This window comes from Vespa crabro, chromosome 5 (genome assembly GCF_910589235.1).
Source record: "Vespa crabro chromosome 5, iyVesCrab1.2, whole genome shotgun sequence".
NCBI lineage: Eukaryota > Metazoa > Arthropoda > Insecta > Hymenoptera > Vespidae > Vespa > Vespa crabro.
This window is the reverse complement of record NC_060959.1, coordinates 6,858,030-6,876,051: the sequence shown is the minus strand read 5'-3', so window position 1 is coordinate 6,876,051 and position 18,022 is coordinate 6,858,030. Positions and strand designations below refer to the sequence as shown.

Below are 18,022 nucleotides of genomic sequence, written 5' to 3'. Positions count from 1 at the left end.
AAACGAAGTATAATGATCCAAAGCTTTTTTTTTATTTTTTAACTAACTAACTAATTATGATAAATAATCCAGTCTCGATTAATTTATAGTTAATCTTAACACATTGTTGATCAGCTATTATATGCAAAAAGTAATTTCACCGGCTATATTCATAATTAAATTCAAATCTTTATTAAAATATTAAAAATTCAGGAAAATTGGTAATATTATCAAAATTAAGCAAACACTATTCGACATAATACTATAATAAAACTTACACAATTTCATACTTCAATAATTATATAAGTTGTATGCATGTGTAAAAACGATTATATTCGTGATCGGATTCAACAATGTGTTAACTAATGATAACATATATATTTGCGTGGTCTTAATGATAAAAAAAAAAAAATGACCGTTATAGACTCATTAATTGACAAATTTTTAAACAAAAATGAGCCGTTACTAATATATGACTGAAAAATGTAAGAAGTGTAATAAATTTGAAATGAAAAATATTTTAGATACGCTTTGTTTTTTTTTCTTTTCTCTTTTTTTTTAATAGATAAAATTTGGTCACACAAATGAAATTTATCAAGGATTCTGCATCACCATTTGTACCATTTAGCCATTATTTCTCAGTACTTTTAGTATACGATACGAGATATAAATGGAAAAAAGTATTTTATAGAAAAAACTACTAAAGAAAAATATATATATATAGCTACATCCTTTTTTATAAATTTCCTCACCATTTTAAGAGATGTTAAATGATTAAAAAAAATATATGTAACAAAATTTTGGAAATTAGTATAACGTAATATTAATTATAAAATATAATGTAAAAGAATTCTAAGAAACGAAATCATCAATTCTTTAGTACTTTCTCATTTTTTATGTATATATCTAATCTACTAAGAACTGTCAGATAGACGAATGTAAATTTAGATTAAATGAAATGGAGCATAGTGGCGAAAAGACTGTACATGTACATGTGTATGTGTATAATATATATATATATATATATATATATATATATGGCAGGAGATGAGAGTAAATGTCGTGTGGCATTTTCTTTATTCTTTTCGTTTGCTTGCGAATTGTATTTTTTGTTGTTTTTTCTTTTTTATTATTGTGTAATTATTAATATTATTCTATTAATATTATTATTAATATTATATTATTATTATTATTATTATTATTATTATTATTATTATTATTATTATTATTATTATTATTTTTGACGTATCCGTGAAATCACACGCATTCTCTGTTTTGACCTTTCTACAAGAACACTTACTCGCATAACTTAAAACTTTTCTTTTATAAATGGAAAATGCTTGAGTTCCCTTCCTTCGTATATTTCTGTTTTGTGTATATGTGTATGTATGTATATATCTATGTATATTTGTATTTTTATGTGATAGTTTCCTGTTTCTTCGTACACAGATTATAAATTAAATGTCGAATATGAGCACGACTTCTTTTTTCTTTTCTTTCGTTTTTTTTTTTTTACCATACAAGAGAATCAACTTCAATTATAGTTATAATAAACACGTATTTTAGTTTTTTTTTTCCATTTTTGCATGTATGATGGATGTATGTTTCTTCCTCTCCCTCCGTCTCTCTCTCTCTCTCTCTCACACACACACACACACCCACACACAAACAAACACACACACACACTTTCTCATACACTCACACTCACTGTATAATCTTATCTTTTCGCATTAATAATATATGAATACGTACTAAATGTAAGTTCGTACGCACGCACGCACGCACGCACCCACGCACGCACGTATGCACGCAACGAAAAGGAAACGAAACAACAACGATGTATTTATCACAGTACCGTACGCAAAGCTTATATGAAATCGCAGATAGAACAGCATAAAAGGCCAAATGGCGACGCTATATATATATATATATATATATATATATATATATATATATATATATATACACATGCTTCGGTATACACATCCGAGGAGGACTTTCCTGTTCGTAGAAGAAGCATTGAACGTTGAGTTAAACACACACACTCTTCTCACTCACTTCACATTCTTCCTCTTTTCTTCTTTCATTTTTCTTTTATTTATTTATTTTTTTTTTGTATATTTATTTATTTATTTATTTATTTGTTTGCTATCGGTCTTTCTCGCGCACGAAAGACACACACTTGCGCAACGCTCTCTCTCTCTCTTTCTCTCTCTCTCTCGCTCTCCCTCTCTCTCATATTACGTTTACTTTTTAACTTTTTTTTCTCAACTTTTTACATATGTATTTCATGGCAATGACACTCTTTACATCCATGGTCCATGACAGTTTTGCATAAATTTGAATTGTTTTTTTATTATTTTTTTATTTTTTTATTTTAATATTAGTAACAAAATAGTAAGCGGTGTTTTTTATCGGTGTCCTCGCGCATGTCCGGAGAATATGTATTATAAATGAATATTATCTTTTTTTCTTTTGCGATCGTATATGCGATCTTAATTTTTTTTTTTTTTTTTTTTTCATTTCTTTTCTTTCGACAATAGCACACTACATATATTCTGCTTTCTATAGAGAATAATAAAGTATCTACATATACATGCATATATATACGCATATATACATATACATATAAGAAACATATACATATATACATATATATATGTTCGCGTCTTAAGACGACGAATCATCATCATAATCATCATCATAATCATAATCATCATCATAATCATCATCATCATCATCATCATCATCATCATCATCATCATCATCATCATCATCATCATTATCATCATCATCCGGACACGCATCACCACCTGCATACGTGTATAGCGTGTGTCAAGCAAAATTCCAAGATTTTTTCTTTTTTTTTTTTTTAATCCTAAACGCGAGGAAAACAGGCCGATAAAAATGGTAAAATAATTAATCATGGGGAACAGATACTACTTTTCTTTCTTTCTTTCGAATGAACGAACGAACGAAAAAAATCAAAACAAAATACTTTACGAAAGATAATATAATATAATATAAATATAAAGCAATTAATGTTCTCGACAAATTAATCAGTGTAATTGATTAATGAAATAATCAGTCGTATCCTCGCATTTGCTAGATTCTTACATCTGATAAAATAAGAAAAATGATTTATCTCGGACATATTGCTTTACAACGCATTTTATACCCACAAAAAGGGAACTTTGGCAACATACTAATTATTGGCAATAACATTCTTTCTCTCTCGCATATATATTTATAATTTTTTTTTCTCAGCTGGGCAGCACAGCCTTTTTCCCCAATGCGCTCTTTTGCACAAATTATTTGCTTGCTTTCTTTTTTCTTTCTCGCACAATCACACTGCGCTAACTTGCTCTCTCTTTCTTTCTCTTTCGTCATTTCTCTCATTCTTCATCGTTCATCGCTATTTCATATCAATCTAATTTATAATAATCGAGTAGTTTTCATAATGATAATAATAGCTATTAAATGTATATATATATATACAATACAGAAAATCGCTCATCATGTCGAATAACAAATTGTACAGTGATACAAGGCTAACAATGAGATCGCGGGTCGGACCTTTCATCTCGATCGTAACCGAACTTCTCTCGATTTTTACTAATTCTTTTTACAGGATTGCGATATATGTATTCGCGCATATATCATCGTACAATCGAATTTAAATCCAATCCTTACGGACGAAGCATATCTTGGAAGGAACGTCTAATGAAGTACGATATGCACATACAAAGTTATCAAAAAATAAGAAAAAAAAAAGAAATAATAATAATAATAATAATAATAATAATAATAATAATAATAATAATAATAATAATAAAAGATGGGAAGAATTTTAAAGATGGATAATATTTATGAAGTTTCAAAATAATACCTTCGACAATAAATTTTGCACAATTGTGATGTGTATAAAACGACGAAAGTTCCTTTAACACACTGTAATAATTAGTTAAAATAATAACGCGAGAACTTTGATTCCAGGTGCAAAATGATTGATTTTGTGTATGTGTGACAAATTGCTTAAAAAAAAAACAAAGAAAATCGTTTACTTTTAAAAGATCAATGGCATAAACAATAATCCGTAGGCCACATATTTCTGAATAAATGCGAGTAGCCTAAACGTATAAGAAAATAAAGCATTTGTACTTTTGCCTACACTGTTAAAGAATAGTGACAATAAAGAGAAATAGTTCGCTGCTTTTTGTGTTTACATAGATCTTTAATAATTAGTCAATATCTCTTAACAACGATCATTAGTTGTAGATTCGGAAACAAAGATATATATATGTGTGTATATATATATATATATTTTTTTTCTGCCTACATGGCGACTTCTTTTATTTCTGCCTTTTTCGCACATTTAACGAAATTATTAAAATATGTGTATTCTGGATGTAATGTGTAGTTTAGCATAGCTGCCTCCCCACTCTAAATTATTTACATATTTTATGGTCCTATTTTTTTCTTGAAGTACATCTGCTTGTTTTCCTTAATGTAACTACTCTGTGTGAATCTTGTTATTTTTAGCCATTTGAACCGGTCAATGGCACGAGCTGATATTGTTATCTATTATTTTACTTTACTTTATTTTAAGGCGATGGAGCACCTGACTTGAACAGTTTTATGCATATTGGATTAAAGTTTGTCAAAGACAATATTATCCTCTCTAAACGTAATATATTAAATTTACTTAACTCCTTGAAGTCTTGGGGATTTAAAATGATAAATTGATCGATTAAAATTATTAATAATAAGTATTAAAAATATTAATAAATGTTATGAATTTAGAATTAATATAATAGAATATATATATATATATGTGTAGAATTTTAAAAGCATTTTGTGAAACAAATAAATGTGATACGTACAAGTCCAAGTAAAAATCAATGTAATATCAAACGCGAAAATACTGTCTTTGTATTTTTTCATTTTTAAACAAAATGAAATATATATATATATTGGTCAAAATGATTTTGTGCGATATCTACACAAAACGTGTTATACAATAAGATTAATTGCTGCAATATTGTCTAAATTAAAAATCCTGTATTTGCGATTTTTTGAATATACATGTACAATTATAATTTTGCTGTTAGAGAAGATTATATTTTCTTTGTGCTAATTATCCAATATGCATTTATATTTCTCATACTAAATACTTAAACTCTCTTTGCTAGTTCAAAGCTGCACCCCCAGCTGGGCTATATTATCGAACAAACTAAAAAAGAATATCAACAAAGTTCATTTTTTTTTTTCTTTTCACTCTCATACATAATTTCGATATTACGAAAAAAACAATAACAAAAGTTATTAATCTTATATCTTAATAGTGATCGAATCTCATTAATACTAAATAGATGATTTTCATCATGCTTCCATATGAAACTTATCATTGGTAATACGTTATTTAGTTATTACCATTTATAATATTATCCTCACAATCATCCATAAATTTTATATTCATTTAGAGAGATTGCTGTCACAAATAAACTACTATATAAATTGTTATTATTTAGATTATATGAAACTGATTATAAAGGATCACTAATTTTAAATTATTTTACATTATGGCAAATATTTATGATCACAAATGACCAACCATTGCAGTACAAGTACTATTGTCATAAAAAAAAAAAGGAAAAAAAAAAGAATAATAGTAACTCGGAGCTTGAGCAAGAGAACTATAAATCCACACCTAACCACAAGCTACGTATTATCATTTTATATAAATGCATTTATCATACGCAGCTTAATCACGTGGACTTATATGAAGAATATGTAACAAAAAAAAAAAAAAATAAACAAATTTGATATTAAGTAAAAAATATTATTTTTATATATATATGAAATCGGAGAAAAATTAAAATAAAGCATCATTTTTTTTTAATGAAAAAATTATATATCATGCTCATATATAATATACAAGAATATATATAAATGATAATTTTTTTTTTAATATTTGGATCTTTTTAGGAACACATCTCTTACTCTTTCAAATGATTACTATTTTGACATAAAAGAAGTTAATATCTGAGAAAAACTACAAAATATGACATTCTAAATTTAATGCTTAACATTTCAGACTTATATATATATATAATTATAATCTTAATTAGAAACACACTCAAATTTTGGAATATACTGCACAATTTCTATAAAGTGCTTAAGTCAATTATTTTTCATATATAATTATCACACAATTGTGTACAGCAATCCCACTAATGAAATCTAAATACAATAAAATAAAAGATTACCTAGGTAAACTACATGCATTCACACCCTCAATTTTTATGATCACAAGCAAATATTACAATTATCATTACCGATAATTAATGATTAATTATTTGTTACATAAGCGAGTCTGTGTGTAAAAATTTAGTGAGTTTCGACACATTCGCACTCTCAAAATATCACTGCATAGGATCAGTTCAATTTGGAGTGCAACATTTTCGAAAACCGATTTATATGATATTTTCTTAAATTATCATGTGCCACAGCTGGAAGAAGTAACCACTTCACGGAGTATATATAACTCCATATCAAGTCAATCACACTGTTTTAATATGTTACACATATGTTTTAATGTCGCACTTATGTTTACTTTTCCTAATACACTTTACACAGTTTATAATTTTCTTTACTTTCCATGATGGTGTCTCAAATAAAGTATATGCTTCTAGCTTTTCACTATTTTCATTTTTTATTCCTAGTGCTTTGATGAAAATCCACTAATCACTTCAATTATCCCACATCCATGTACAAATAGGTCATTCCAGCTTGTAAGATATCAAGACATTGATAGATACTTGATAATAGTTCAATGGAGTATCTTGGTTAGACAGTTAATGCAACACATTATTTATAAATTAATCATAGTTTTTATATATGATGCACTAATCGGTAATTTTTAAAGGCATCAGCATTAAACAGTTTTTGCTGTAAAAGCATCTTAAACCTGCTTGATTGCAATATAATTTTGAATCGTCTTAAATCCATTAACATATTCTTATGCAATTCTTGAAGCCATATGTTTATTAGGTGGTGCCCCAAGGATACTTCTCTAGATCATATGCACGACCATAGTATATATATATATATATGTATATGGCTTAAATAATGCAAGAATTATCTTCTTTTCATGAGAGAGGAGCAACATACACTTCTTGTTATATTAATTCATTACTTCCAGTCAAAGATGGCATTATGTATGAATATTATGATTCATATGTTGCTATGTTTTTGCAAAAGTTTGTGTAAGCATAATTTATTTACACAGATGAAAAATGTATCCTTTGCAGTCTCCATTTTTTTTCTTTTTTTTTTCTTTTTTTTTTCTTTTTTTTTTTTTATTTTTTTTTGGTAACTGACCTATTTACATTATTATCTCTTGAGGCACGCTGCGCCATTCGGCTTTCCTGGTATAACATTAATAATGAAATCCAGTTTCAGACAACAGTTGATTGGATTACCAAAATCCTGATCAGATTTTAGAAATATTTCTATCCATTACATCAACCTTTTCAAATATGTTTTCTGGTATTTAAGTTAAATAGCTTTTCCGAATTTAATAATACGTAGATAATAGTTCACTCATATCAAACTGTATAGTATATTTTTATTTATAGAATTGAGTCCATTTCACTGTCCACTATAATATTGTATTCTGCCTGTTTCTGCTGTCTCTCTCATAACAGCATCCCACGCTACGATCATGAAAAATAAATCAAAGACAAAGCACATTTGAATACATTATAAAATCATGATGTAGATATAAAATGAAGTACAAAATAAAATCCATGTTTTTACTTACCTAATCCAACAAATGAGACAATTTTGTCGTGATTATAATTCTGTATATTCACATCTTCTTCAGGTGCTACATATAGCATCGAAAAATCTTCCTTTGGTTGATGATTGTATTTCTCTATGATACCAGGTGGTGGAGGTGGTGGAGGTGGTGAAAACATTGGTGGTGGAAACCTTGTTGGATATCCAATATATGTTAAAGATGGAACCATAACAGAATGTACAGGTTGTTGGGCCACGTGAGCGTTAGGCGATTGCATATGAAAATTTGGAGGAAATTTATCGTATCTCACATGTTTATCGTAGATAGCAGGAGGCCTGTCAAAATTCGGAGGTGGTTTATTAAGAAGTGGTTGAACCAAGGAAGGAAATGTAGGATTAGCAGGTGGAGTTTCCACAGATTCCTCGGAAAGTAAAAGTTGCTCATTGATCTCAAATCCAAAGGTTAACTCTGTCGGTAAATCACTACCTTTCATAAAATCTGATGTCTCGTCTAACAAGATAACTGCAGGTCTAGAAGTATTATTCTTCTTTGTAGATCCTTGTGTTTCTATGGACTTTTGTGATTGTTCATTTTCTGTTGCAGTAGACATTAATGATTTTGTTTTTTTATTTTCATTATCATCTTGATTATCTTGCTTAGTTGTATTGTAAGATATCACGATTCCAGATTTTCCAGATTGCTCTTTCACAGTTTTTATCATTTTATCCATTTTCATATGTGTTTTAACAGAGTCTACATCGGCATTTTGTGTTTCATGTGCCGACTTTGGATTATTCGATCCTTTAAGTTTTTGTGCCTCATTATCATCTATCGACCCTATTATGTTAACTTTGGTTTCACAATATACAACGGGACCATCTGCATTATGTATTTTCTTAACATTTTCATCTTGATATCCAGTTTTCCTGTAGTGTAATTCTTCTTGTTGATTTTGAATATTTTGATTACTTTGCGAGTAACTTCTCCTAGTTCGAGGATTATTTACTTTTACATTCGTAACAACATCCTTATTATTATTAGTATAATTAGGATTGTTGTTTTCTGAGTCAAATGGATTACAACCTGCTGTATTATTTAATTTAGGTTGAATTACATTTGGTGTCTCATTTGAATGTGGATTGCAATTAAGTAAGTTCATATGTTTTGATTCTTGTTGCGTTAAACTTCGCTGCATTTTTTCTATATCCTGGACATACTTGAAAACTTGCATATTTTTGTTAATTGCCTCCTCCTGAGCTTCTGCCTTCTTTTGATCTGATGAATTCTTAATCTTTGATAAAGTTGGCGATGGTGGTTTTTCAAAAGTAAGACCAACATTGTGCATATGATTTGAATGTGCAAAACCATGCTGTTTTGGCTTCCTATCAGAGTGTTGTAACTCATCCAAACTTGGATAATAATCTTGAGGTAATTTGTCCGGTTCCGAGGGAGTTTTAGGTGGAACTCTTGGCCAAGATGCCGTGTTTAACATGCTTGGAACCATTACTGGCATATTTAAAACTGAATTATGTGACATATTCATTGTGGCCATTCGAGCTATATCCGCGTAACTTGCTTGTGGTGTTCCTCCGGAAGAGGTTGCTGTTTTTGATAAATTATGTTTCGAGGTATTCGATGTGACAGGTAATGAATGGACTGAGTCCAAGTCGCTACTATCCGATTTATCACTGTAAAAAGATATACAGCTTATATACTAATAATACAAGAATATAAAATATTTATTGCACTATACCTTGGCGGCATACTGCTTGCAGATTTTCTTCTGAGCTCCGGCGAAAGTGGTGCTCTATATTCGTTAGAAAATCCTCTTGTATTTTGTAAATATGACCCAGCTGTTGATAGATTTTGTGCTCTACTACCACTGGAACTTCTACGTTGTTTTTTAGTCTTCTTCTTCTTAGTAACTATTAGAAAGTCAGGTTCTGTTTCTGGTTCTGGATTAATTTTCTTATTTGAATTTCGACGGCTAGTATAATCGTCTCCAGTATCATTGCAATATATAGACTGACCCTCTTCCGTTCCCCAAGAACGTCTATCACCACGACAGTCTACCGCAGCATCACCAGTACTTCTTTGTTTTGCACGACGTAATGCCACATTTATTGTACCTTTTAATATTTTTTAACAAAAACATTTAAATATATAAATTCAAAAACACTGATAAAAATTATAACACAAACTTAAACTTACTATGTTGACTGGAGATACTGCTAGTGCCGCTAGAACTAATGCTTTTTTCTGTAGTGAGGTCCTCAAGTTTTGTTTTTGATATTTCTTCCAAAGAATTCGATTTTTGTAACTTGGCCGATAATTGTTCTCTTTTAGAATCCTTTTCTCTTGTTCTTGGTTTTGTTCCAGAACTAGATTTCACTCTAACAGGATTACCAGTTTTATTTTTTTTACCTTTAGATTCTTTACTTTCTATAAAGTTAAGTAAACTATCAATATCATCCTCATTACGATGTCCTACAACGCTTTCGGCATTATAAACAATAACATTAGGTTCCTGAGTGTGTTTCTTTCCACGTTTCTTTCGTTCTGCATTATAACTTTGTACAGCATTACCATTTTCATCAAGAGATTTTTTTTCCCCGGAAATAGTCGAATCTTTCATTATGGCATACTGTGTTGTACATCTTGGAAGTTCTATAGAACATTACAATTGACATTTCACTCTTATTTTTGAACAATTAACACAAAAATCTTACCTATCGCATTATTTTGAATCTGCCAAGATGCTGGCATCATGGAACATAAACTTGAGATTCCTTTTCCTTGACTATTGTTAGTACTGTTTCCTGAACCACCAATAACACATTTCGCACTGTTATAAGTTTGAAACGGAAGGGCACCTGTCACCTCTGCACTAACTGATATTTTTGATTTATCCTGTTTACCGTTATGTTCACAGATCGGAAATTTGATCGTGGTATCTACAGGAGTTTGAGCTATATCAACAGTAGCACGTGCTATAAATTGTCTACGTGGTTCAATAATTTTCATTTCAATTCCCTCATCTTCTGTGTCTAATGAGTGAGGTCTTTGCTGTACCCCACTTATTGTAGATCCAACATTCCGTTCGCTAATAGCACCTACCTATAAGAGTAATTTGAACATATTATAATTAATTTTTAAATACTTTTTTTTTGTTAGAACTTCGTATTTCTATTAATTTTTGAAATACATTTAGTAAATATCTTCTATTTATATATTTAAAGAATTTATCTACATCGTCTGCATTACCTCAACATAACTTAAATCAATAACTGTGTAATCTGACTTATACTCTGGTGGTGGATTATCTGACTCAAGCATTTCATTTGTCCCGTATTTTCCTTTACTACTTTTCTTCTCACGTAATTCACTTTCAGACTCATAAAATCCACTAACACTATCCCTTTTACTATCTTTTTTATCTTTTTCTTTCTCTTCCTTTTTTGATGAAACACTCGATGATTTATCTAAAGATTTTGACTTCTCCTTGTTAGTCCAATCATATGCTGTTCTTTCTTCAGAAAAGCCCTTCTTCATAAAACCACAAGACAAAGATGATGATTTTAGTTTATGTTATATAGTTTATAATGATTAAAAATATATCTACATATATAAAATACAAATGTCGAGTAAAAATTTACTTTTATCAAAGATTATTGATACACACCTTGTTGTCAAATATGAGATCAAGGTTAGCCAAAGAGGCAAGGCTGTGGGATGCATTAACATTAGACGGTAGTGATCCACCTTCTCTTTCTCTAGCGGAAACACTAGGACCTGTGTATTTCTTATTCTTTTTCTTGCCACTTCCGTAAGTGTGGCTAGAACCAGATGTTAGATAAGCAAAACTACTATCAAACTCTGATGCAATAGGTTGTGCCAAATTCTGTAAAGAACCTCCGTGTGTGAGGCGTTCTGATACAGAATCTCGTTTATGCCTTCTGCGAGTAGATCCAGGGAGACAGCGTGAATTAGTCACTACCCTACGACCTTCTTCGGTCTCATCAGCTTCAGCTTCTTGTAAAAGTTCCTATAATCAATGAGTTTACTTTTCTAACACTGCCCTACTTTTCATAAATTTTTTTGGTCAAAGTAGAAATGATATTGTTTTACTTTACATTACATTACATAAATGAATAATGTTTTTTAAATAAATAAATACACTGATAGAAGATGTTTAATATTGAATATTTTTAATACCTTGAATAGGTTGGATTTTCCTTCTCGATCTTTAGGACATTTATAAGTTATGGCTTCATCTAGTAGGGCACGCAATTCACCTTCATTCAAAGTAGAGAGAGTTGCTGGTTCTTCCTAGACATAAAAATAATAAATGATACTATTAATACATATATATTTACATATATATATATATATTATTATTATTATTATTATAAACCTATATCAACCAAGTATCATATCAATATTTAGAGTTAAACAAAAATAATAGAAGATCAACATATATTCAAAGAATAGTTAGACTTGAAAGAGTTGTGTCATTACAAAGTAAGAACTTGCATTACATAAGATATAAGAATTAACTAGCATGACTGTATTTCCTCATACATGTATAATTTCAGTTTTTCTACAAAATTATATACTATAACAATATATATTCTACAATTAAATTAGTGATAGCACAATGTAGAATAGAACGTTCTAAGCATCCATATGTGGTAAGGAGAATGTACTTTGCAATTTCATTTCAAATAAGGTAAGTATGTCAATTGGTTAACCAAAACTTTAAAATCATCTTTATTTGGAAAAGATTTTCGTAATACACATGGAAATTGATTTAAAGTCAATTAAAACAATGAATTTAATATGATTTTACCTTTAACTACATTTATATATATATATATATATATAAAGTATTTTTTTATATTTCATAAATATATAAATAAGAAGGATGAACAGAAAAAAAAAGTATCATCAAATGATAGGACGTATGAAAACAATTATTGCTTAAATAGTTATTATTCTTATTGTATTAAAACTGACACATTAGTATATTAACCATAGGGAGAATCCTGGAATATATTTAAAATATATAATAATTTTATGTAATAAAAAATGTATAAGATATATATTTTTAGAGATTATATCTATTAATTATACTACATCAACAATATTATTATTGAAAGATATTAGCCTTACTTTCTTATCATGTGATATATAATATTAAAGATAATATTATCACAATAATCGCATAAGAAATGGAATAGAAAGTTTTTAGTATATGACTTTTCTAAAATAAATTTTATACAGATTAAACCAATCAAAATCATTTACATTGTATAGAATTAAATATATTATTTGATCTGTTATCATAAGAAACACAATTTTTTTTTAGACGTATCATTACAATTAATACTACATTCAAGTTTTACTTAAATTCAAATATTCAAATATTGAAAGATAAATATAGATTAACCGAGGAAAAAATTGATATTATTATCCATTATGTGAAGTTCACTTTTTGTAAATGAATACATCTCATATCGTTGTTGATAAATCTATAACCATAGTTCTTACAGTAATAAAAAATTCAAATACAGAAATAATAAATAATAAAATAATGATCCCTTTATGAAGTAAATTAGTTCCTTCATTAATAGCTAAATGTATGCCATGAAAAAAAATCATTAATTAAGAAACTTTAAGAAACGGTAATAAGCACAACGATGTCTTGTCTTTTCCTTATTGGGAGAAAAAAAAACAATTAAAATTCGTTATACTCAATCTGTACCTTAATGCCAAGATTTCGCAAAGATAGAAAGAAGACGAATGGCAATAAGAAATTCTTCGGTTAGTTCCACCGAACGATAGAAGATCGCCGTTAATAATGATGCATCGTTGTCGAGTAGCCCTTGAAAAGAAGAAAGGATATCCAATAGCTGAATTTACCATTGGACAGAAATTAAAATAGGACACGCAACGAACGGGGATGGATTTGGGCTTGTCCAGAGATCAATAGACGTTCCACGATTAGCCCGATCGAGACACGAGATATCGGTGTGACTTACAAATGAAGGAAAATCTGCTCGGGGCAGTGCCGGCACGGAATTTATATTTTTAGAGGGCACCTGGGTCGGACCGCAATCGCCCCTCTGCTAAATTCAGTTACGGTTTTCACGACAGTCATGAGACTGTAAGGACAAATTTTTCAGGATAATCCAAGTCACAAACAACACACACACAAACGAAGGCAATGATATGTCTTTGAGTAAAAACAATTAGAATGATAGTTCGCAAATATACTGCCGATTTAAGCGTTTAACGAGCGGGCGCGGCGCGCACTTCCCAGCATGGCCGCCGCCATTACACTGAAATCGTAACCGTCTCAGGGCCGTGACTAGCTTAATATTCTCCTAATATCCGCATTGCACTCTTTTCGTCTCTCTTTCTCTTTATACTTTTCACATATTCACAGTCGTTATTTCTCATATAAAATTCTAAGTACATAAATACATCGCAAGTAACTGAAAAAAAAAAAAAAATAAATAAATGAAAATAAATTACCCTTTTTAAAATATATTCCACAAATCTTACTAGCAATTATAGAATCAAAAGACGTGACAAATATTGTCTACTTCACAATTCTTATCGTATGTGATTTAGAAATTATATTTTTCAGAGATTATTTCGTTAATTCATCTATTGATAACAATAATATAAAATACAACAAAATAAAATATTGTCCGATTATGGGCATATATATATGTATATATATGTATATATATGTATATATGTATCAGATATATCTTTGCTCTCTATATTTATGATAACGAGCGAAGCATGAAATTAATACGTGAATTTGAAATCAAATTGTTATAAAGCTCTTTACGTAGCTTAGACTCAGTACCGTATCAATAAAAAATGTTGCCACGAGTTGATAATATGTACGAAACATTAATTTTCGTTAGCGAACATATTGCCACATAGTATTAACCTTACCACGATATTTTTGTGTATGCCATGTTTCTCTTTTGTTATTTATGTCCAATCTATGTATGTAGTAAAGATATATTGCGCATTATCAGCGAAAAAGTAACTAGCGCCTGATTGCTAGGAACAAAAAAAGAAAAAAAAGAAAAAACAGAAAAAGAAAAAAAACACACAAAACAAAAAACTAAAAGAAAAAGGAAATAAAAAAAAGGCAACTACCGATTTGTGGACTCTTTCGACTGCATTACGTCACGTATGCTCCATTGGTTCTGAACATGATAATTGATTTTATATCATGACGTGTTTAAAATTATCTGAATATGTACACAGCAACGAAAAAAAAAATGTTCGAATCAAGAATGGTTTTTGTAACATATAAGACTTCAACTTAATCTATACAGACAGAGAACACTTCATCATATTGCGATTGTAACATTGTCATTTTGTAAGGTTAATCGAATATAATAAAACTATATTTTCATGAAATAAATTCGTAGAATCTATAAAAAAATTCTTTTAATTTTATACGAATAAATAATATTCATTAATGCATGAAGAGAATCATAAAAACAGTCACCAAATTTATATATCTGTAATATATCTGTCGTCGAAGATACAAAACCAAAATATTTCGATTATTTAAATTCTTTATATATATATATATATATATATATATATATATATATATATTTATGTAATTGATTTAATATTTATCAGTAGATAACGTGATGATCATAAATTGATGCATTAAGGTAAACTACTGTCGTATTTTGTAACTTTCTTTCTGAAAGAGGTTTAAACCATGTATATATTGCACCATAATACAAAATAATCATGATAACAATCTCACAATTGCGAGTTCTTTATACGCCTAACAAAAAGAAAGAAACCAAAAAAAAAGAATAAAAAAAAAAGCAAAAAGAATAATAAAAAATGTCAAAAGTCGAAGAATAATACGTCGATAACGACGACGAGCAGAGAGAGATTCGCTGCTCACCTGTTTGTTGTCAGAGCCGCTGTTAGGTGTTGTACCTTGACTGTTCGTAGGCTCAGAGATCGTTTCAATACGCGTGCCAGTCGTTTCGAGATTAATATTCTGAACTACCAAGGCCTCTGTTATGCCAAGTATAGTACTTTCGTTAGCCGAATCGTTGCCGATTTCTGTTCGACTGTTTTCGGTGTTGCTTTTGTCAGGTGCAACCGGTTCCTGACGATGGTCCGGCCCTGGGGACATCTTGACGTTGATTGACAGGACCGTGTCCGCCGTGCTTATAGCCTCCTTCTTGTCATTCTTCGGCCGATGTCTTTCGGAACGCGTTAGGCGTTAAAGAAATAGCAAGAGGAACATCAATAAAGACTCTAATAAAGTATTTCAATAAAGTATCGATCACAATAATCGTTTAAAACGATTCTTCATATATATTATTTTTGTCGTTGTATATTTTCAAAGTGTGACAGTGACAATGAAACGAGCATGAACATTTTCACGTTATAAGATTGACTGTTTTATTCGATGAACGTCGAGACACGTAGTTCTTTCATGATCGACTTACGAACGCGCGGTTTCGGAACAGTTCGTTCCCTGATTCGTCGACGACGGTACAATTGGACGTACCGAAAGTGGAAGGAGAAAAAGGAGAGCCTCAAATGTTTTTCACGCGCGTACTGCACGCGCACCGGGAACGACAAAAATGGCACCATCCATTCGTCAAGCGTGTTTCCAACTCGTATACTTTCCCTTACACTTGACCCTTCCTTTCAAAACTTCACTTTTTTCGTCGTTCACATTAAGGGCATATCTTCGAGATTAATCTAAACTGCATTTATATCTAACGTATCTTTCTATCACTTTCAATGTGATCGAATGATTTTCACTCTCTTTTCATCGTTTATCGTGTCAAAACTAAACTGTTCATTTTTTTTCAACGAGCGAATATTCATCATACTAATTTCGCGTCTAACGTACGAAACTGGACGCGTGACAAGATGGTATTTATGAGTCTCCTTTTCTGTGGATTCTTTCCAATGCCTTTCTTTATCTCCACTTTCCTTTTTTCACGAGAACCGCTCGACCTCCTTCCGTTCACTTGGAAAATACGACGACGACGTAAAATTGATATTCGCGGGCGTTCGATGCGACACTTGGTAAATCCAAGATGGCCGTCGTTAGGACAGCGGCACGTACGCGTCAACCGGCTACGACTTATTCGAATGCAGACGCACAGTGACCAAGTCCTCTCCTCAAAAAGGTTTCTACTCGTGAAAATGAGTACATAGCATGGGTGGACGGAGTACGAGGACGGGAGACCGGATCCGTTCTCGTGCGTGACCCGTTGACGGCATCACTCTGTTTCGTTCCGTCTCTCGGCCTCGAACCAGCCGCTTTCTCCCTTACTCCCTCTATCTCACAGTCTAGATATCTTTTTCTCTCTCTTCTTCGCACGGAGCAGTGTCGTAGCACGCACTCGTCATCTCTCTCTCTCTCTCTCTCTCTCTCTCTCTCTCTCTCTCTCTCTCTCTCTCCCTCCCACTCTTTCTCTCTCTTTTTCTCTTCCCTTATTTCTAGCTCGACACCTTATATGACACACAAAGAGGGATTCGATGTGCCTTCAAGGCAACTCTGATCACGCTCGCTGACACTTTGAAATCATCGACGACAACTTATCGATCGTACCAATGTTCACCTGTGTCAATTGTCCGTTACACGTTCGTACCACACTCTTCTCGGCGCGATCGTAGTAGAATATTCTGTCTATAGAGATAGAGAACAAGAGAGAGCGAGAGAGAAAGACAGAGAGAGAGAGAGAGAGAGAGAAAGAAAGAGAAGAGAGAGAGAAGAGAAAACGGAGGAGAGAGAGAGAGAGAGAGAGAATATATATAGAGGGGAGATCGTAAAGAGGTAAGGATATGGAAGTTACCTCGTTATGTCTTCGTTTGTACAGCTCGATCATGTATACCAATCACTGAGGAAACTCGCTTAATGATCGATGCTCATTGATCGTATGTCTAACAAATCGCGCATCAAACTTCACTCGCGCATGTAAGTCAAAATATTAAAATCGTGTATGTTCGTAACGTTCGGTTAAACTCGGCGGCAAAGCGTCGTTTGTCTTTTGCCGTTTTCAGTTTTCTCTCTCACTCTCTCTCTCTCTCTCTCTCTCTCTCTCTCTCTCTCTCTCTCTCTCTCTCTACATCTCTTTCTTTCTTTCTCTGTCTCTCTCTTTTTCTCCACTCTTCTTTGATGAGCGACAAGAAAATGTCGATTGCACTAAGAAA

At 31.1% G+C, this 18,022-nt stretch overlaps 1 protein-coding gene across 3 annotated transcripts; it reads right to left on the bottom strand.

Annotated features, from left to right (window-relative positions):
* Positions 1 to 504: 504 nt before the first annotated feature.
* On the bottom strand, positions 505 to 17,801 carry LOC124424477 (protein SCAF11-like). Of its 3 annotated transcripts, XM_046963572.1 has the most exons (10): positions 17,665 to 17,801; positions 15,744 to 16,050; positions 11,999 to 12,112; positions 11,466 to 11,828; positions 11,048 to 11,329; positions 10,513 to 10,900; positions 9,995 to 10,450; positions 9,537 to 9,912; positions 7,805 to 9,471; positions 505 to 7,697 (listed from the first exon to the last, which is right to left on the bottom strand). In XM_046963572.1, the coding sequence occupies exons 2-10, from the start codon at positions 15,978 to 15,980 to the stop codon at positions 7,633 to 7,635; spliced, it is 3,948 nt and encodes a 1,315-aa protein (XP_046819528.1). In that variant the 5' UTR covers positions 15,981 to 16,050; positions 17,665 to 17,801; the 3' UTR covers positions 505 to 7,632. The 3 variants fall into 3 exon arrangements, with proteins under 3 accessions (XP_046819528.1, XP_046819530.1, XP_046819529.1); XM_046963574.1 differs by lacking the exon at positions 15,744 to 16,050 and having other exon boundaries at positions 17,665 to 17,777; XM_046963573.1 differs by lacking the exon at positions 17,665 to 17,801 and having other exon boundaries at positions 11,048 to 11,326; positions 15,744 to 15,988.
* Positions 17,802 to 18,022: the final 221 nt, after the last annotated feature.